This window comes from Amblyraja radiata, chromosome 17 (genome assembly GCF_010909765.2).
Source record: "Amblyraja radiata isolate CabotCenter1 chromosome 17, sAmbRad1.1.pri, whole genome shotgun sequence".
Taxonomy (NCBI): domain Eukaryota; kingdom Metazoa; phylum Chordata; class Chondrichthyes; order Rajiformes; family Rajidae; genus Amblyraja; species Amblyraja radiata.
Window position 1 is genome coordinate 5,845,710 of NC_045972.1, and position 22,012 is coordinate 5,867,721.

At 45.1% G+C, this 22,012-nt stretch overlaps 1 protein-coding gene across 1 annotated transcript; it reads right to left on the minus strand.

The window, feature by feature from the left end:
• Window positions 1-2,335: 2,335 nt before the first annotated feature.
• Window positions 2,336-19,374, minus strand: LOC116982967 (thyrotropin-releasing hormone receptor-like). The gene is made up of 5 exons (XM_033036500.1): window positions 18,573-19,374; window positions 14,773-15,176; window positions 3,622-3,760; window positions 3,320-3,508; window positions 2,336-2,998 (listed from the first exon to the last, which is right to left on the minus strand). The coding sequence occupies exons 1-5, from the start codon at window positions 19,368-19,370 to the stop codon at window positions 2,336-2,338; spliced, it is 2,193 nt and encodes a 730-aa protein (XP_032892391.1). The 5' UTR covers window positions 19,371-19,374.
• Between the last annotated feature and the right edge of the window lie 2,638 nt (window positions 19,375-22,012).

Here is a 22,012-nt window from a genome sequence, read left to right on the forward strand (position 1 = left end):
TCTCAAAAATCCTAAAATAAAATGGAGACGCTGTAGCTCCGAAATAAATCAGAAAACATTGGAGTGTCTGTGGAGTGAGAAGCAGGATTAGCGTTTCGAGTTGGTGGCTTTTCATCTGGTCTGCAGGTCTGCAGCGTGCTTCTCAGATGGGCAGATGTTGGTCCTTGATTGATCGATTTCACACTTCATCGCACAAAGAATAGACCATGCACTCAGTAACTGAGTGATTAGCCCATAGAATCACAGGTTTACAAAATGCTTCAAGTTACGCTGTTTCTCAAATCCAGTACAATGCTCCTCATTTCTTTGAAGCAAAATGTGATCTGGCAGGCGGTTACTATCCAGTTGTCAATCTACATACTGCTCTCAGTTTAATCCGGCATTAGTGGGGCTGCACTATGATGGTTTTGCAAGGTATGTAGCTTAATGCAGTTTGAAAATTTGACACGATGATATAACTCACACATTTACTATGATGTTTAGTTTAGTTTAGAGATACAGCGCAGAAACAGGCCCTTAGGCCCACCGAGTCCGCACCGACCAGCGATCCCCTCACATTAACACCATCACACACACACTAGGAACAATTTTACATTTATACCAAGCCAATTAACCAATTAACCTGTTGGTATTTGGAGTGTGGGAGGAAACCAAAGATCTCGGAGAAAAAGCACTCAGGGAGAACGTACAAACTCCACACAGACGGCACCCGTAGTGAGGATTGAACCCGGGTCTCTGGCGCTGTGAGGCATAGCTCTACCGCTACGCCACCGTGCCACCCTACAAGTTACAATTCATATAAATTTAGAGTAAGGCCAAGCCCACTCATTTCTTTTCAATACAAAGGGCATCTGTCGCTAAAATGCAGCACGTACAGGCAAATCACCATGGTGTTCTGTCAGGTATTGTGATTATTCCCAGGTCTGGTCTGTTAATCCGTACATAATCTCCACTGTAATTAGAAGCAGCAGTGCCTATTAGTCACCAACATTGTTATCCACACCACAAGCTAACAGCAAGCAAGTTGTTCTGTGCACAGCATTCAACAAATGCTAATTAACAAAGGTCACAGCAAAACAGCACACCACTGTAGCAGTAAGTATGAGAAACACTTCAATTTGCTAGATTGAATCATCATTGTGTCAGGCAGGAAGTTTAAATCTAAATTCAAGGAACTCCTTCCTCATTTGTTTCCATCTATGTCCTAAAGTATTTGAAATCTATTTCTGCAAAACCTAACACATCGCAACATAGTTGTAGCTCTCATGTGTTTTTGTCGTGTGTCTGGTTGTCTTGGTGCCATGAATGATTGCTCAAAGAATAACTTGATCAGGCCAGCATCTGCAGTTCCTTCCTACACACGACTCGATCAAAGTTCCCCTGCGTTGCTGCAAGTGAAGTGGCTCCAAAATTATTGATTTTCAGTTTCAGAGCAAGAATCAAATCATGCATTTAATTTGCTGTACTTAATTGAAGAAGGATATGAACTCCAACATTTTGTTTCCAAAGTCCAAAGGAGTTGAGTATCGGAGCAAAGAAGTCCTTCTACAGGGTCCTAGTGAGACCACACCTGGAGTATTGTGTGCACTTTTGGTCTCCAAATTTGAGGAAGGACATTCTTGCTATTGAGGAAGTGCAGCGTGGCACGAGGTTAATTCCCGGGATGGCGGGACTGTCATATGTTGATAGAATGTAGTTGCTGGCTTGTATACACTGGAATTTAGAAGGATGAGAGGGTATCTTATTGAAGCATATAAGATTATTAAGGGTTTGGACACGCTAGAGGCAGGAAACATGTTCCCAATGTTGGGGGAGTCCAGAACCACGGGCCACAGTTTAAGAATAAGGAGTAAGCCATTTAGAACGGAGACGAGGAAACACTTTTTCTCACAGAGAGTGGTGAGTCTGTGGAATTATCTGCCTCAGTGGGCTGTGGAGGCGCGATCTCTGGATGCTTTCAAGAGAGAGCTAGATAGGGCTTAAAAATAGCGGAGTCAGGGGATATGGGGAGAAGGCAGGAACGGGGCACTGATTGGGGATGATCAGCCATGATCACATTGAATGGCGGCGCTGGCTCGAAGGGCTGAATGGCCTACTCCTGCACCTATTGTCTATTGTCTATTGTCACCCGCAGGGCCGAGCCGTAGACGAGCTCGGCCGAGGAAGCAGCCAAATCCTCCTCGGGTGCGGTGCTTTTACCTAGGAGGACCCAGGGCAGTTGGTCCACCCAGTCCGGGCCCCTAGGCCGAGTTTTCAACGCCGACTTGGAGGTCTGTCGAGGGACACAGGCGCGGGCCCAGGCAGCCACCTGCTTACGGAGCCTCTGCCAGACGAACTAGGCCGCTACCAAAGCGAACGTCGCCCGAATGGACGGGTGAGCCAGGCCATGAACGGCGTCGAAGACCCGCCGTCGCCAACTGACGGGGGCAATAGGGCGGGCGCGACCTGTGGAGACATCGCACAAGACCATGATGCCTACCGCTCCGCAAGGCGCTACTGCCGTGCGGTATTTGTCCGTACCAGCATCTGCCCGCTGTGTTGCTGCCAGCTCACTGTAGTCGATACCATGGTCGAGGGCCAAAACGGACGGGATGGCGGGGCAGGGCAACGCGTCAGCAATGACGTTAAGTTTCCCTGCAACGTGGCGGACATCGATCGTAAATTCCGAATTTTGACGGGCGGGCCACGGATCAGCGATCTTACCCAGGGTGAAAGTAAGGGGCTTGTGGTCCATGAACGCGGTGAGCACCCGGCCCTCGAGAAAATACCTGAAATGCTGGAGGGCCAGGTCCAGCACCAGAAGCTCGCGGTCGAAAGCGCTGTAGTTGCATTCTGGAGGCCGCAGCTGACGCGGTGGGGGCGGAAGCGCGCGGGTGCACCAACATGGTAGCGTTAGCTCCCTTGGCACCCTCGAAAGCCGCGTCCGCCTCCTCGGACCACGCGAGGTCCCGCGGTTTGCCCGCCAGGCACCAGAACAGGGGACACATAATGGCAGCAGCTGCCGGCACAAAACGGTGATAAAAATTCAACCATTACGACAAACTCCTGCAGATCCTTCACGGTGATTAGCCTGGGGAACTGCCTGATGGCCTCGACTTTCACGGGGAGCGGGGTAGTGCCTTGCGGGTAACGCTATGCCTCAGGAAGGAAATGGAGCGGAGGCCAAACTGGGATTTCATGGGGTTAATGACCAGGCCGTGTTCGCGGAGGCGCTGAAACAAAGTCCGGAGGTGGGTGACGTGCTCCGCTTGCAAGGCGCTGGCGACCAGAATGTCGTCCAAATAAATGAACACCCCATGAAAGGCAGACCCCGTCCGACCTGGTCCATCAGCCGCTGGAATGCCCGCGCGGGGTTCTTTAATCCGAACGGCATTCCCAGCCATTCGAACAGGCCGAACGGGGTGATCGTGGCGGTTTTCGGGACATCGTCGGGGTGCATGGGGTTGTAACCCCGGACGAGGTCAACCTTGGAAAAGAACGCGGCGCCCTCGAGGTGTGCAGAGAAGTCCTGGATATGAGGTAGTCGTTCAGGCGCCGGTAATTCCTGCATTGTCTCCACCCCCCAGATGCTTTTGGGACCATGTGCAGCGGGGAGGCCCATGGTCTGTCGGACCGCCGGACAATCCCCATGTCCTCCATCAGTTGATATTCGTCCCGGGCGATGCGCAGTTTGTCCGGCGGTAGGCGGCGCGCCCGAGCATGCACCGGAGGGCCCACGGTGGGGATGTGATGCACGACCCCGTGTCTAGGAGCCGCCCCGCTGAAACGGGGTGTAAGGAGCACAGAAAACTCTGAGAGCAGTGTAAGTACCAGCGACTTCGGTTACGGTGTTGAGCTGCTGGTCGGGTGGGGGCGGGGTACCGGTGCCGCTACAACTCAAGCATTTTGTGTCTATCTTGTGCATGATTGAATTGGACTCCCTGCAAACCTCCAATGTCAGGCCCCAGGGGAGAGATGCATGGGATAAAATAAACATCTAGAGGTGAATAGACCATTAAAGCAGTAATTTTCCAACCCTCTTAGTGTTTGTCTATCAACCACCGCTATTATGTATTCTTGTACCTTGGAGGAGCCGAAGATTGTCCCCAATGGTCTAAAACATTAACCTGGACAAAGGGATTTGTCTTTACCTTGTGTATCCACTGCTGTAAGTAAGCATGTACTAATTGTGATATGTGTAGGCAAGATGAAGCACAATGCATATAAAGTATATGTTTGTTGAATTAGCGAATACCGCAGCATATCCATGTACTTCTTTAAGAACAGTATGTTAGGACTGAGATGGCGAGAAACTTTTCAGCCAGAGAGTTGTGAATCTGTGGAATTCCCTTCCACAGAAGGCAGTGGAGACCAATTCACTGGATGTATTCAAGAGGGAGTTAGATAGAGCTCTTAGCAGGGACTTGCGGTCAGGTGAGGCAGTGGAGGCAGAGCCTCACCTGTCATACTCACAATTAAAATAGCTGTTAAGAAAAGTAAAGAAAAATAATAATAAAATAAAATAAATATAAAGATATTTCCACTGATCTGTGTTATAAATGTCATTTCTATATGAATCTAATAATTTTTTATAGTCAAAATCTCCAAATTTGCCAGTGCCTGTTACTATCTCTATGTATGTCACCAATGTAATGTTTGTAAACCCCTTCATTACATGTCCTTACCTTCGATAGTCCAGGTAATTTATTTCACATATAAATATATTCAATTTGGGCTCGCTGGTCTCGTCATAAATCTGCATTGAAAAAGCACCAGGGGAGGCAGCGATCACATCTGCCTCACTAAGGGGGCGTGTCTTTAGACCAGTGGAGAGAGAGCGAGCGTCAATTACGTAGGCTCAGCCCACGTAATTGACGCTACCTCATTCTCCCTCCACGTTAGCTAGCTTCAGCAGCGGTGGCGCAGCACTGGATTCCACCGCTGGCGGCGCTGACTTTCCAGCCGCGGGCGGTGCTGACTGGTCGGTTGATTAGTTGATTTGTAGCGGCCGATTCGGAGGTTCTGGTTCGCTGAGAGCTCCCAATTCGGCCCCGCGCCTAAGGGGGCCCCGGGCTGGAGTAATCTACTCTCGGCTAGGGTAGATCTACCCCGGGTGGAGGGGAGAGAGAGTGGTGGAGAGAGAGTAGAGGGGTGGAGGGGGAAGCAAGGGGTAGACGGGGAGGTAGGTGCGAGGGGGAATGGAGAGGGGGAGGTGGGTCGTTCCCTCACGGTCACGGGGCAACGCTCCCGCCCCTCCAGTCGCCGTGCTTCACTCACATAGCCCCGGCTCCAACCCTCTCTCACCCCGGGGAGACGCGGTGATCAATACAGGGAGGGCCGGGCCACTGATACCAGCCAGTGCCTCCCCAGCCATTGACCTCACCGCACGTCACTGGCTCTAAGGGCTAACGGAATCAAAGGATATGGAGAGAAAGCAGGAACGGGCTACTAATTTTAGATGATCTGCCACAATCATATTGAATGACGGTGCTGACTCGAAGGGCCGAACGGCCTACTCCTGAACCTTTTTTCTATGTTTCTATGTTATGCATTTAGCCACATTATAACCATGACATAAAACTGCTTTCTGGGGCAGACGGGTTAGTGACCGATGATGTTTTCCACTGGGATTGATGGCGCAGGTCTGCATTCCTCTGACCACTAAGGATTGCGGAGGCTAGATTGTTGCAGGTATTTAAAGAGAAAGCAAATCATTTTCTGGAAGATTAAGGCAATGTAGAACAAGCATACAAAAGGGGATGAGGTCTTGGGCATATCACAGTTTGGTTTAGAGATACAGCATGGAAACAGGTCCTCCGGTCCACTGAGTCCATGCCGACCAGCGATACTAGTTCTATCCTGCACCTTAGGGACAATTTTCAGAAGCTAGTTAACCTACACACCTTTGGGATGTGGGCGGTGGGGTACAAGAACACCTGGAGAAAACCCATGCAGGTCACAGGGAGAAAGTACAAACTCCGTACATACAGCACCCGTCGTCAGGATTGAACACGAGTCTCTAACACTCTAAGGCAGCAACTCTACCACTAGCCACCGTGCCAGCTGTGACCGTTTTCAATGGCAGGGGAGGATTAGGGGGGACGAGTGGTTATTCATGATCCTTATTTTAATGTAACTTGATTTTAAAAACAGAACATTTCTATAATAGGGCAGTGCAGTGGCGCAGCAGTGGAGTTGCTGCCTTACAGTGCGTGGGTTTTCTCCAGGGCCTCTGGTTTCCTCCTACACTCCAAAGACATACATGTTTGTAGGTTAATTGGCTTTGGTAAAATTGTAAATTGTCCCTAGTGTGTAGGATAGTGCTCGTGTACAGGTATTGCTGGTTAGCGCAGATTGTGGGCCAAAGGAAGTGTTTCAACGCTGTTTCTCCAAGTCCAAAGTCCAAAGATGACTTTCCAGGCCTAGTATACCTGCTGCAACTACCAGGCCTGTGGATGTAAACCAGTCCAGAGGACTTTTATGTTATTTCTACTTCATATTCTCGAGTTTAGTTTAGAGATTCAGCGCAGGCCGGAGATCCCCGCACATTAACACGACCCTGCACACACTAGGGACAATTTTTACATTCATACCAAGCCAATTAACTTGTTTGTCTTTGGAGTGTGGGAGGAAACCGAAGATCTCGGAGAAAACCCATGCAGGTCACGGGGAGAACGTACAAACTCCATACAGACAGCACCCGTAGTCGGGATCGAACCTGGGTCTCCGGTGCTGCCAGCGCTGTAAGGCAGCAACTCTACCGCTGCGGCACCCTAACCACGATTTGACAAGCAATTTCTTTTTCTCTGGTTTCAGTTTCTCCCACAAGAGTGGTTTTTTTTCGCTATAAATGTTCATTATTGTTTTGAGTTCACGATTTATGGTTCTTACAATGTGCCAGGAATGAAACTTTACTCAGTATCAAATTCTGAAAGATCTTTAAGAAGATCCACTGGTGCAGCGATTTACAGGCCTTTAAACAGATTTGTTTTGTCAGAACTATTCTTTTCTCGTTGGCCTAACTCTGTTATCGTGTTTCTGCCAAGGATGGGCATGAAATCAAGTAGGATTCACCTCCACTGAACAAACTTATCTCCATTCAGCCTGAGGAAGAAAATAAATAAGATTAAAGTTCAGAGGCCAAAGAAAAAGCAAAAAAATGTAATTTATTGCAGATATTATATTAGTATCAAATAAAACATAGACTTATGTGACAGCAAGATAATGTGACAACCTGCCTAAAGGGCCTGTCCCACGTTGCGATTTTTTTCGGCGACTGCACGCGTCAGTGACTGATGCCCGCAGTCGCCGAAAAACCGTCAAGTTGTACGACAATCTACGCCAGGCTACGACACAGTTGACGTCAAGCTGCGACAATCTGTGTCAGCCGACATCACAATTTCCAGGGCCTCAACAGCGACAGCATATGACAGCGCCTACGACATCCTGCGGCCGCACAGACGTCAAACAGCGACAGCCGAAGTCAACGTAGTCCTCCCGCGACACGATACGGCAAGATACGGCCGGCTGCGCCACTGTCTACGACATCTGAGGACCACATGTTGACGCATGATGACGTAGGCTGTCGCAAAATGAATTAGCTGAGGTCATGACCTTGCGTCACCATGCATCACCAGGCGTCACCTGCAGGACAGCCTACGTCAGCGTACGACAGATCGCACGACATAAGACACGCTGGTGTCGCGGAAAGATTTTGAACATTCCAAAATCCAGCAGCGGCAAGGAGACATTGCGCATCATTACATGCATCACCCCGCGTCACCCCGCGTCACCCCACGACACCCGTGACCACCCCGTGACGACCCCACATCCACACCGCGACAACCTCTTTTGAGGCTGTCGCCGAAAATGACGCCCAAGTGGGGTAGGCCCTTTAGATCTCGGATGTTTTACCTTAACTTGCAGTTTGTAGACTACCTCTATGTGTTTCTTGAAAATAACCAAATATATATTGTTGAATTATTGAGATGTTTTACTTTATTCAAAGGACAAAGAACAACTTTGTAAAACTACATCAGCAATCAAATGTATTGTAAGCAAGAATCTTCCCCCAAAATTATTTCACATATGTATCATTAGATATAGAAATATAGAAAATAGGTGCAGGAGTAGGCCATTCGGCCCTTCGAGCCTGCACCGCCATTCAATATGATCATGGCTGATCATCCAACTCAGTATCCTGTACCTGCCTTCTCTCCATACCCCCTGATCCCTCTAGCCATAAGGGCCACATCTAACTCCCTCTTAAATATAGCCAATGAACTGGCCTCAACTACCTTCTGTGGCAGAGAGTTCCAGAGATTCACCACTCTCTGCGTGAAAAATGTTTTTCTCATATCGGTTCTAAAGGATTTCCCCTCTATCCTTAAGCTGTGATCCCTTGTCCTGGACGTCCCCAACATCGGGAACAATCTTCCTGCATCTAGCTGTCCAATCCCTTAAGAATTTTGTAAGTTTCTATAAGATCCCCCCTCAATCTCCTAATTCTAGCGATACAAGCCGAGTCTATCCAGTCTTTCTTCATAAGAAAGTCCTGACATCCCAGGAATCAGTCTGGTGACCCTTCTCTGCACTCCCTCTATGGCATAATGTCCTTCCTCAGATTTGAAGAACAAAACTGTACGCAATACTCCAGGTGTGGTCTCACCAAGACCCTGTACAACTGCAGCAGAACCTCCCTGCAGAGGCTCATCACACGCGGTCAAGGCAGTAAGCAAAATAGATCTAAGATATGCTAAATTCAGTATTGGCAAGGAACTGAATTCAAATGTTGGTTATTGTTGTCATCTTATTCAAAAGAAATCACTGAAAGCAGTGAATTTTGTAATTTCTGTAAATGTATCAAATTCATTCTCTTAAACATAAATGAATTCTCTGCTAGAATTCTCTACTCTTGAAGTTAGATTGAAAATCCCCACTGGTCCTGCAGCTAATGTCATTAGACGGGGGAGATGGTGGCAACAAACTTTTCAAGTTTGACAGCCTAACAACCTCAGGTTTTAGTTTTAGTTTGGTTCAGAGATACAGCACGGAACAGGCCCTTCGGTCCATCGAGTCCGCACTGACCAGCGACCCCCGCACATTAACGCTATCCTACGCACACTAGGGACAATTTTTACATTTATACCAAGACAATTAACTTACATAGATACATAGATACATAGATTTTAGGTGCAGGAGTAGGCCATTCGGCCCTTCGAGCCTGCACCGCCATTCAATATGATCATGGCTGATCATCCAACTCAGTATCCTGTACCTGCCTTCTCTCCATACCCCCTGATCCCTCTAGCCATAAGGGCCACATCTAACTCCCTCTTAAATATAGCCAATGAACTGGCCTCAACTACCCTCTGTGGCAGAGAGTTCCAGAGATTCACCACTCTCGAACTACAAACCAGTACGTATTGGTGTGTGGGAAGAAACTGAAGATCTCGGAGAAAACCCACGCGGAGAGAACGTACAAACTCCGTACAGACAGCACCAGCAGTCAGGATCGAACCCGGGTCTCAGCGCGATGAACACAATAAGGCAGCAACTCTACCGCTGAGCCACCGGTTCTTGGAAAGAAAAGCACTGCACAAAATAAAAGTTCTGGAAAGAGGTTATTAAAATGTAGGCTCTGGATTATTCTGGTAGAGAATGTGGAGCCCAGATTGTTTTGCAGGCTTTGAAATTGCCATTGTGAACTTGACATTTTCAAATAAAACCTTCCATAAAATCACCACAAATTGTGCATTGAACCTGGGTCTTTGTTAATCCTAGATACTGCTAATTGGCTTCAGCAGATGACTAATTGGGAAAGTGGCTCCACAGTTTGTCCACTGAGGGAATCATGTGTTTTAAATGAGAAGAAAATTAGATTCATCAGATCAAATGAAATGTGAATGTTTTATTTTTTATTTTTAAATACCACATACCTGTTACTAGGAGAACACAAGTTACGTTACATGACTCCTCCAGCACCACATCGTTGAGCACTAGTTTGTTATAATAATACAGTACAATTAAAATCCGTAAGAAACCCAGGTTACATTTATAGCCAATAGTTCTCCTGGTTATCCATGCAATTAACATCAGTGTATAGTAGAAAGCCTAATAAAATATACAAAATGATGGGAAATCCAATATGGTAAAAATAAATGTGTACTTAGAATGAATGCAAAGCTCCATAATGTAAATCAATTATCTGCGTTGTCTAGGCAGCTTCTCGAGCAAACTGGGAATAGTTTCATTCAGAGTTGGTGACATAGCAGTGCCCATAATCACTTTTGGTTTCACTTTCAGTTTAGTTTATTGTCACGTGTACCAAGGTACAGTGAAAAGCTTTTGTTGCCTGCTAGCCAGTCAGCAGAAAGACAACACATGATTACAATCGATCCATTTACAGTGTATAGATACATGATAAGGGAATAATGTTTAGTGCAAGGTAAAGCCAGCAAAGTCCGATCAAGGATAGTCCGAGGGTCATCAAAGAGGTAGATAGTCATTCAGCACTGCTCTCCGGTTGGGGTAGGATGATTCAGTTGCCTGGTAACAGCTGGGAAGAAACTGTCCCCGAATCTGGAGGTGTGCGTTTTCACACTTCTGTGCCTTTTTGCCTGGTAGGAGAGGGGAGAAGAGGGAGTGGCCAGGGTGTGACTCGTCCTTGATTATGCTGCTGGCTTTGCCGAGGCAGCATGAGGTATAAATGGAGTCAATGGAAGGGAGGTTGGTTTGTGAGTGAGATGGTCTGGGCTGTGTCCACAATTGGCAGCAATTTCTTGCAGTCGTGGATGGAGCTGTTCTCATCCTGTTACGGCAAGCAGTGTGACTGCCCGCCCTGTGAAGTATTAGTTTCCAACTCAAGAGGCAGCAACAATTGAGGTGCTTATCTCAAGTTATAACTAAACAACAAGGGACGGTGGAATCAGGCATGGGAAATCTGCTTTCCAATATTACAAGAAGCTAATCTTAAGATGCCTTTGCAACAGGAAATAGGCAAAAGATTGGAATGTCTTAATGTGCTTCACGCTATCATTTGTTTGAAAGATTCTGACCGTTCTGTGCACCAAAATATAATTGTTGAAATGTATTTATGTCAACCTCTCCACAAGAGGGAATAGGCGATGGATGAAATCACTGCTTGTTGTCCTCTGTGAAACATTCCTTATGTGAAACATTCTGACATTGCCTGCCCTATCCTGCCACAAACATGTATGCAATTGTATCCTGTTGCATAACTAAAGAAAGGATTGGTCACAAATGCAATGAGAACCTTTTGTGTTCAAGTTATTCCATGTTAGAATGTCAGGTGGCATCTCGAGCAGATATACATAGCAACATGTTGGTAATGCTTTAAATATTACAACAATAGCCACATTTTACACAACTATTTACGCACTTATACTTAACACCGTTTATCAAATGTTATTTACTGATTTATAATTAATAAGTTATTGGAACAAAAATAATCTAGCACTTCAATTTTCATTTCATTTTCTCTGTTTAAATATTTCTAAGCATGAAGCTGAGCAAATAATCTATCATCTAAATGAATATACTCTGATAAAATGCAGCAAACATTAACTTTTCATTACTTAAATCTTTTTGTGATCTTTTCAACATTTAATAACTTAAAACTCATGAACATCACTGGACTGTGTTTCATCAAACAAAACTATTGCGTGATAAAAATATGAGGTGAGAAAAATAGGGTGGTGCAGCGGTAGAGTTGCTGCCTTACGGCGCCAGAGACCTGGATTCAATCCTGACTGTGAGTGCTGTCTGTGTGGAGTTTGTACGTTCTCCCCATGACCTGCGTCGGTTTCCTCCCACATTCCAAACAGGTACAGGTTTGTAGTTTAATTGGCTTGGTGTAAATGTAAAAATTGTCCCTAGTGTGTGTAGGATCGTGTTAATGTGCGGGGATCACTGGTCGGCGCGGATTCGGTGGGCTGAAGGGCCTGTTTCCCTGCTGTACATCTAAACTAAAAAACTAAATATTCAAGCAAGAGACAAATACCTAAATATCTTGACATCTAAAATCTGTCTGTGAATATATCATAATTTGTTTAGAACATACATCCAGTAATATTTAACAACCAGGAAAATCACCCAAAGATGGAACAGAAGTTAACTGTTTAAGTTTGTAGCAATTAGCAAACACGTTATATTTACAATCAGTCAGCAAAAAGAGAAACCCAGCAAAACTGACAGAGCATCCATATAAAAGTGGCTTTTTATTTGTAGGAAAATTGGTTTCGTAAAATTGTAAATAGTCCCGTGTGTGTGCAGGGTGATGTTAATGTGCGGGGATCGCTGGTCGGTGCGGACTCGGTGGGCCGAAGGGCCGGTTTCTGCGTTGTCTCTCTAAACTAAACTAAACTAAACTAAATGCACTCAGCAAGCCATCACACCCGAGGGTGGATCAGCCTGCACCACAGTGGAAAGCCATGCATGAAGCCATGTCCAGGACACAGCTTGGACTCTGGGGACTTTGGGTTAATAGAGTGCTTACACCTCTCCACTAATCGCTCCTGTCCCTCAAGCAGCTGAACTCCCATAGAATTATTAACATTCTCAACAGGAACTTGAAATGTCTTATTTTCTTACAATATGGAATGTGATCTGTCAGGTGTACACTTCTCAGAGCAATTGCATCAATCCCATGGCCCACTTCCGTCCTTTTAACATACTTTCACTCACATGCCTATCAACACCATCTTGATTTTTCTGCAGGCACCTACACTAGGTGGTGCATGGTGGCGCAGCAGTAGAGTTGTGGCCTTATCCAGGTTCGACCTTTGTACAATCTCCTCGTGACTATGTGGGTTTTCTCTGAGATCTTCGGTTTTCTCCCACACTCCAAAAACGTACAGGTTTGTGGGCTAATTGGCTTGGTATAAAGGTAAATTGTCCATAGTGTGTGTAGGATAGTGTTAATGTGCGGGGATCGCTGGTCAGTGCAGACTCGGTGGGCTGAAGGGCCTGTTTCCGCGCTGTATCTCTAAGCTAAACTAAAACGTAAATGAAAAAAAATACATTTACTTCAGCGAATTAACCTTCAATCAGCATGGTTTTTATGTCGACGGAGACTGGAGCACATGCAGTCATGAGCAGAGTATGCAAACTCCATACAGACAGCACGGCTGTTCACATTTGAACCTGAGTTGCTGGAGCAGTCAAGTGGCTGATGTACCAGCTGAGCCATGGTGCCACCTTAGATGAGTCACTATGCTGCCACCTGCAGGCTCAGCGATCATTTCACTGAACACCTACACTCAGTCCGCCTAAACCTGCCTGATCTCCCGGTTGCTAAACACTTTAACTCCCCTTCCCATTCCCACACTGACCTTTCTGTCCTGGGCCTCCTCCATTGTCAGAGTGAGGCCCAGTGCAAATTGGAGGAGCAGCACCTCATATCTCACTTGGGTAGTTTACACCCCAGCGGTATGAATATTGACTTTTCTAACTTCAAATAACCCTTGCCTTCCCTCTCTCTACATCCCTCCCCCTTCCCAGTTCTCCGACCAGTCTCCGACCACATTTTATCAGTTTGCTTTGTTGATACCTTCTCCCAACTAACAATGATCTATTCCCCATTTTCCTTGATCTCCATTCCCTTTGTCCTATTTTCACACCTTTCACTTCCTTATCTATGTATCTCCCTCTCCCCTGACATCAGTCTGAAGAAGGGTCTCGACCGGAAAAGAATAAGGAGAAGGCCATTTGGGATTGAGATGAGGAAACGGTTGTGAATCTGTGGAATTCGTCTGCCACAGAAGACAGAGGAGGCCAATCACTAGATGTTTTCAAGAGAGAGTTAGATTTAGCTCTTAAGGTTAAAGGAATCAAGGGATATGGAGAAAAAGCAGGAACTGATTTTAGATGATCAGCCATGATCATATTGAAGGGCCGAATGGCCTACTCCTGCACCTATTGTTCTATGTTTCTACATTTCTATGCTCTCTTATCAACCATCAACATCCTATCAACAGTCTGTAGAAGGGTCTTGACCCGAAAAGTCACCCATCCCTTCTCTCCAGCGATGCTGCCTGTCCCGCTGAGTTTCTCCAGCGTTTTGTATCCAGCATCTTCGGTTTAAACCAGCATCTGCAGTTCCTTCCTACACAGAATGGTTTAATGGGTAGGTTCCACCCAGAGAATGACCTGAAGATTTAAACAAGGAATGTCCAAGTCAGCTGATCTTGCCCTAAAAACTGAGAGCACCAGGCGGCAGATATATAGAGGTGACGTACATATAACATGGAACATAAAACATAGGACATTACAGCATTAGAAATGGGCCCTTTGGCCCACAATGCTTGTGCCAGACATGATGCCACATAAAACCGATCTCTTCTGCCTATACATGATCCATCTTCCTCTCATCCCTGCACCTCCATCTGCCTAACAAAAGCCTCTCACACACCACTGTCACATCTGCCTCCACCACCACCTCTGGCAGCTCGTTCCAAGTCCCCACCAGACTCTGTGTAAAAAAAATCGTCCCACACATCTCCAGAAAAGCCCCCCTCCCCTCTCACTTCAAAGTGTGAAGATTTCAGTGATGAATTCTAGTCGTCAATAGGAACTAAAATTGTTGTCCGGTGCGATTGAATAATGGGAACCATTCCTACTGGCATTGTCTGTGAATGGATGTAAAATGCACTACTAATTATAATGAATGAATATTCTGTCTATGTGTTGTGAATACAATGTAAACTTCCTCTACACTAAGCTTGATTCACAGTATTTTAAATGCAGGTCTCATTTTAAACAACACTAGAGTACTTCTGGTCTGGTGCTGCAAGTGTCACATCCTCCATTTTTATGTTGTTGTCTTTCTCCTGATCGTTCTTCTTTACACTGTGTTGCTTGCCATTAACTTCAGGTTTCCCTTTGATGGCATCTTTCACTGAACTGTAATTAAGTCGGGTTGTGTACAACAGTCGGTGCCGAGTGTCATCTTGACTGCAGTTGCACAGTTTTTTGAAAGCAGATCTGAATTTCTGAGACATTAGATTGTAAATGACAGGATTGATAGCACTGTTGGTGTAGATGCATAGTCTGCAGAATAGAAGGAACCAAATATTCTCATATTGCTTGTCCATGAAGGAGTTGACCACGACTATTGTTCTGTACGGCATCCAGAGTAAGGCAAATAGAATCACAATCACAGCAAGCATCTTAGTTACCTGGAAGAAAGCAAAATCCACAGATTCTATTCAGCCTTTCTCAAATATCATGAACATGGTTTAGTTTAGCGATACAGCGCGGAAACAATCCCTTCGGCCCACCGAGTCCGCACCGACCAGCGATCCCCGCACACTAGCACTATGCAACACACACTGGGGACAATATCACATTTACACCAAGCCAATTAACCAACAAACCTGCACGTCTTTGGAGTGTGGAAGGAAACCAAAGATCTCAGAAAAAAACCCCACGCAGGTCACGGGGAGAACGTACAAACTCCGTACAGACAGCACCCGTAGTCAGGATTGAACCCAGGTCTCTGGCGCTGTGAGGCAGCAACTCTACCGCTGCACCACCCTGCCGCCCTATTTCATCCTTTCAGAATGATCATTCTATTCTTCCTTCAATTAAGTATCATCAATCTCCCTCTATTATAAACCTCTTAAAGCAGTATTTAATTGAATTAAAATTCAATGTAATCATTGAAAGTTATTTTGTTAAAATTACAATTGCAACATTAATTAGTTTGCTTTCTTTCACTTTATGTCCCCAATCCCGAAGATCTTCATGGATTTTTTATACTCCACTATCTTAAACCAGACTAAGAGGATGGGCAAGTGACTCAGACTTCCACCCGTGGAACTTCCTGTGTCTCCTGGCAAGTACTGATATATTCTTCTGATATGTAGCCAGACTATTCTGAATTCTACTTTTCCTAAGGCACTTATTAGAGCACATGGTATTGGGGGTAGGGTATTGACATGGATAGAGAACTGGTTGACAGACAGGAAGCAATGAGTAGGAATTAACGGGTCCTTTTCAGAATGGCAGGCAGTGACTAGTGGGGTGCCGCAAGGCTCGGTGCTGAGACCCCAGTTATTTACAAATATATACCAACGATTTAGACGAGGGAATTAAACGTGACATCTCCAAGTTTGCGGATGTCACAAATCTGAGTGGCAGTGCGAACTGCGATGAGGATACTATGAGGCAGCAGGGTGACTTGGATAGGATGGATGAGTGGGCAGATGCCTGGCAGATGCAGTATAATGTGGATAAATGTGAGGTTATCCACTTTGGTGGCAAGAACAGATTATTATCTGAATGGTGTCAGATTAGGAAAAGGGGAGGTGCAACAGGACCTGGGTGTGCTTGTACATCAGTCACTGCAAGTAAGCAAGCAGGTACAGCAGGCAGTGAAGAAGGCTAATGGCATGTGAGAGGATTTATCTATGGGAGCAAGGAGATCCTACTGCAGTTTGACGGGGCCCTGGTGAGACGGCACCTAGAGTATTGTGTGCAATTTTGGTCTCCTAATTTGAGGAAAGACATTATTGCTATTGAGGGAGTGCAGCGTAGGTTCACCAGATTAATTCCCAAGGTGATGAGACTGTCATATGATGAAAAAATGGGTCGACTGGGCTTATATTCACTGGAATTTAGAAAGATGAGGGGGATCTTATAGAAACATATACAATTCTTAATGGATTGGGCAGGCTAGATGCAGGAAAAATGTTCCCGATGTTGGGAGAGTCCAGAACCAGGGGTCACAGTTTAAGAATAAGGGGAAGGTCATTTGGGATTGAGATGAGGAAACAGTTGTGAATCTGTGGAATTCTCTGCCACAGAAGGCAGTGGAGGTCTATCACTAGATGTTTTCAAGAGAGTTAGATTTAGCTCTTAGGGCTAAAGGAATCAAGGGGTATGGAGAAAAAGCAGGAACGGGGTACCGATTTTAGATGATCAGCCAAGATCATCTCGAAGGGCCGAATGGCCTACTCCTGCACCTATTTTTCTATGTTTCTATGTTTCTATGCTCTCTTATCAATCATCAACATCCTATCAACAGTCTGTAGAAGGGTCTTGACCTGAAACGTCACCCATTCCTTCTCTCCAGAGATGCTGCCTGTCTCGCTGAGTTACTCCAGCGTTTTGTGTCTATCTTAATGTACCTTTGTTGTGTTTTCTCTACAAAGCTGTATCTTTCGAGTCAGTGCAGAAAACACCAATGACAATTGGGCAGCTAACAAGCAAGGATAGACCAAGAATATTTTTGATATTCGTAAGGCTGTAAAATAACTCTACTCGCGAGCGGAGGCAAACCAAGGCAAATTCCTTGAATGTGTACATACTTGTCCAATAAACTTATTCATTCAAAGAACTCAAAAGTGAAGGTGAAAAATGTATAATAATAATAATGGATGGGATTTATATAGCGCCTTTCTAGAATACTCAAGGCGCTTTACATCGCATTATTCATACACTCCTCAGTCACACTCGGTGGTGGTGAGCTACTTCTGTAGCCACAGCTGCCCTGGGGCAGACTGACGGAAGTGTGGCTGCTAATCTGCGCCTACGGCCCCTCCGACCACCACCAATCACTCACACACATTCACACACAGGCAAAGGTGGGTGAAGTGTCTTGCCCAAGGACACAACGACAGTATGCACTCCTAACGGGATTCGAACCGGCTACCTTCCGGTTGCCAGCCGAACACTTAGCCCATTGTGCCATCTGTCGTTGATCTGATAGGATCAATTATCTGATTATCTGATAGGATAATTGTGCTTCGTTACAGAGAAGCTGGAGGAGTTGCACACTCTCACAACATTTAGGAAGTAATTGGACAAACACTTGTATCGCTAAGGTGCAGAAGGCTGTGAACCACATATTGGTATCGTTATTGGTATTGGTTTTGCTATTGCCAGGTATACAATGATACAGTGAAAAATGGTGTTTTGCGTGTTATTCAGATATATCATAGTAACATAAGTACACCAGGTAGAACAAAATATAAAGTAAACAGAGTGCAGAATGCTACAGTGGAGCTGGTGAAAACATATAGATTAAAAAATGCAAGGGTCACTATGAGGTAGGTTGGAAGATCTGGGGTTTGCTTGGCCCGTAAATAGCATTAATATAAACAAGTATATTAATATAACTACCCTGTATTTGATTCTATGATCAGCAAATATGAATAGCCTGTTTGTCTCTATGACTCAATTACTATATTAATGTTCTTATCGTCTATTATATGATTGAGTTGCATTTTGAGCTATTTAATCCCTCAAAACACATTATCAAGGCAACAAATTGTTTCTCCCTATATCCTCCAATATAGTGTGTTTTCTTTTATGCTGCCACTTATTACGCTCTTGTTTCAGTTTTAGCTAAAATCTAAAGCTGCATCCTGCTAGTTTTCCTAGCTTTGAACATTGAACACATTAAGAAACAGTTAGACAGGTACATGGATAGGACAGGTTTGGAGGGATAGGGACCAAATGCAGGCAGGTGGGACTAGTGTAGCTGGGACATGTTGGCTGGTGTGGGCAAGTTGGGCCGAAGGGCCTGTTTCCACGCTGTATCGCTCTATGGCTCTCCATGACTGCATTACCTGTTTTCTGCATGAAATGGATCCTTTACTTGTCCAGCTGGCAGAGTGGGAACCGATTTGCTCTGGTGCATGGTGCGGCCTCCATTGCTCAGGTCCTGTATTAACCTGCTTGGGCATGGGACTGAGGAAAAGCACTCGTCCGATCAGGCCATACAGCACTGTGGCCACGATCAAAGGGATCACATAGAAGATGGCAAAATCAATGAAGTAGATGGGCAAGTAGAGATTCCTGGAGACTTTGTAGCCACACGCAACATTCTGCCTGCTGTCGATGTTGAGATCCACCAAGAAGAACCACAGCATGCAATAGAAGGAGGTAATGAACCAAAGGAATGCTATGATTTTCTTGGCTCTGGAGACAGTGCATATGGACTGTGCTTTCATTGGGTGGCAGATGGCGATGTATCTTTCCACAGTGAACGCTGTGATGGAGCACGACGATGCATTGATGCCCAAGTATTGGAGGTAGGTAATACCCAGGCAGCCCACATGCCCATAGATCCACTGCTCTATCAGACTGTCAGAAATATTCGGTAATCCAGCAGCGACAAGGACCATGAGATCGGCGACAGCGAGGCTGAGCAAGTAATAGTTGGTTGGGGTTCTCATGTGTCTGCCGGTCAAGACCACCAGCACCACCATTACATTGCCAATGATTCCAGTGCCACATATTGTCAATACCAACAGTACCGAGACAGCCTTGTACTCCGTGGATTTGTAAGCCGAGTCGGTCCCGACAGAAGCTGGGCTTGCCAGGGAGGTGTTGGTGGCTATTAGAAACGTACTCACATTTCTCATCGTGCAAAGCTTATCTTCCCTTTCTCAAGGTCAAGGTTGAGAGATTTAGGGTTTAACGGGCGATGCTTCTTTCAGCAGACGGAGTATTAATACGCTGAAAAATAACAGTTTTGATTATTTGCACTGACCATCCAGGTCACCATTATCACCAGCATACGCCATATTCAAACTCTAAGCAGGCATAGAAGATGCAGACTGATCATTTAAATCCCAGAAGAAACAATAACCTCAGCTTTTCCTTGTAAATTATTAAAGATTGATTTTATTTTGAAAGCGAGAGAACCATTAACATTCGGAGCTTCTCAGTTATAGTAATTTTGTCATCAATTTTAACATATGATCGCAATAATATTTACCTCGACAAATATTATACATTCATAAGGTGGTTAAATTAATAAATATATCTGTGCCAATGCCATGAAAATAGAATATCTTCAAAGTTACACCTTACGCTGAGCTTATCTCATTAAAATGTTAAAATTGATTTTTTTTGTTTATATTTTGGTAATATTAATCTTCGATTAAAGTTTTCTATAATAAACACACTATAATAGTCTATACTCTTTCTATAACAGCCAGCCATCGTATCAAACATATCTGTGGTTAGTTATTAATTCAGAATAACAACTTTAGCATGCAATCATTCTCACACGCCTCACATATGATTAATGGCTAATTTAATCATATTTAAAACAAAACCAAATTAATTCTGTTAACAATTCTGAATATCAATTTCCGTCCATTCTGAGAATAAATCTTAAAACATTTGGAAATGTCAACAATCCCCAATTTTCTTCCTATTTGTTTTACAAACATAATGTAACGTTTGAATTGAGCAAGTAATAATGGTAATCGGCATAGTCTAGATTTTCAAAATTCTAAAGCATAAACTTTAAGCTTGTGAAAGCTTCATGAAACATTGTGGTATTGACCAGATGTGATTTACAATGAATAGTTGATTTTGTTTTTCATTTTTATCATGGAAATATTCTATTCAACTCTTTCTTTCAAATTTATACTCTAGGTGAATTACTCAATATCTTACCTTAAAACAAGATCCACTGTGCTGTCAGCACTTGCTTTCTGAGCAGAGGTGGCTGTATGCCTGTGAGTTCAGTACGTGGTGAAACAGGATCTTGTGAAGAAAGGCTGCAGAGCCCCCTGTAGAAGACTTCTCAGAATATTGTAGGCTCTCAGTTCAGCAGTGGGCTGATATAGTCCCCTTCAATCAGCCACGGGTCACATGTTTTTTTCTCTTTTACCTGAATTTATACTTGTAACCATAGTTACACTGCTTATTTTTCAAGGTTACAATGCTTATATTCTTGCAGATAATTCATCAATCTGGTCATCCAGTTCCTATCAACATCAGATCTCACTTCCTTTAGCACCTGATATCGAGTTATTAAAATCTTTACTCTTTGCGGTTGATATGTTACTTCTTTAGCCACAATTATTATACGTGCACTGAATGGTTATTTTGGAAAAATCTTTGGGGATATTTCTTTCAATAACTAATCCGTTGAAGCTGCTCCTTTCCTTTTTCACTCATGTTTGCAAATAAATTCATACCTCTATAGAAAACAATTATTTTTCACTGTTTAACTTTATTGAACTTTCTGTCTGCTCTGTTCGTGATTCAAGATTTATGGGGCTGTCCCACTGCGGCGGCCTAATCTGCGAGTTTAGACGAGTTTGCCCTCGACTTATACTCGTAGCAATGTTACAAAATGTTGAGATTTTAAAAATCAAGTCTGTAATTTATCCCATCAGATAAAGCATAAAAAGGTTTAATTTGACACCTAATTCACTTTCATATCTTCAGTATTAAAAAAGTTATGGCCATTTTCATACTCAGAAATTAGCATGTTGTTCCCTATTGGATGGACTAAACTAGTCCATCCAAGATGGCGGACGTGCAGGAGTGGGTGCCGTCTGTGTATGGCAGCCTGCCCGCAGTCCGGCTCTACACCTTTTTTTAAATTTTATTTTATTTTAAGTCCTGTTAAAAAATGTTAGTGGAGGTCTTCTATGTGGGGGGGTGGGGGTGGGGAAGGGGGAAACTTTATTTCTTAGTCACCTACCTGGTCGGAGAGGCAGCATCCCTCCAAGCTGCTTCTTCGCCCCGTCCTCGCGGCCTACCATCGAGAATGGAGCGGTGTTTCCTGTCGGGACCGGCCTGGACTACAGCTTCGGCGGCGGTGGCGCAGCGCTGGGATACCAACACGGAGCGGGCGATGCCTTACCGGGTCGCCGTGCGGTAAGCTCCGGAGCGCTGTGGCCGTCGATCTCAACATCGCGGAGCTGGGGCTGCGGGCGTCCGGCCGCGGGCGGCGCTGGATTTGGAGCGCCGCAGAGCCAGGGTTCGAGTTCGCCGGGGTCGGAGCTCCAACCGGCACGGCCTGAGGACTACGAGTGCCCCGATCTCCAGGGAGGAGGCAGCCGCTCCAGACTTCTCCAAGCCGCTGAGGAATGTTTCACCGACGCCGAAGTTCCATCTTCACGGCAAGAGGGCCCTGAAAATCATCGGACTGGCTGCACGGCCACAAATGGGCCCCGACCTCGGGTGTTTCACAGAGGAAGAGGTCTTAACTTTCTGGTGCCTTTCCCCACAGTGGAAATTTTTGATTCTGCTGTGGGGG

Coding starts and splice junctions, on each gene's coding strand:
- LOC116982967 (XM_033036500.1), bottom strand. CDS start 19,370: ATGAGAAATGTGAGTACGTTTCTAATAGCCACCAACACCTCCCTGGCA. Junction 3,761..14,772: donor CTTGCAGCACCAGACCAGAA/GTACTCTAGTGT, acceptor ACCCCGTTTCAG/CGGGGCGGCTCCTAGACACG. Junction 2,999..3,319: donor TCCAGCGGCTGATGGACCAG/GTCGGACGGGGT, acceptor TTGTGCCGGCAG/CTGCTGCCATTATGTGTCCC.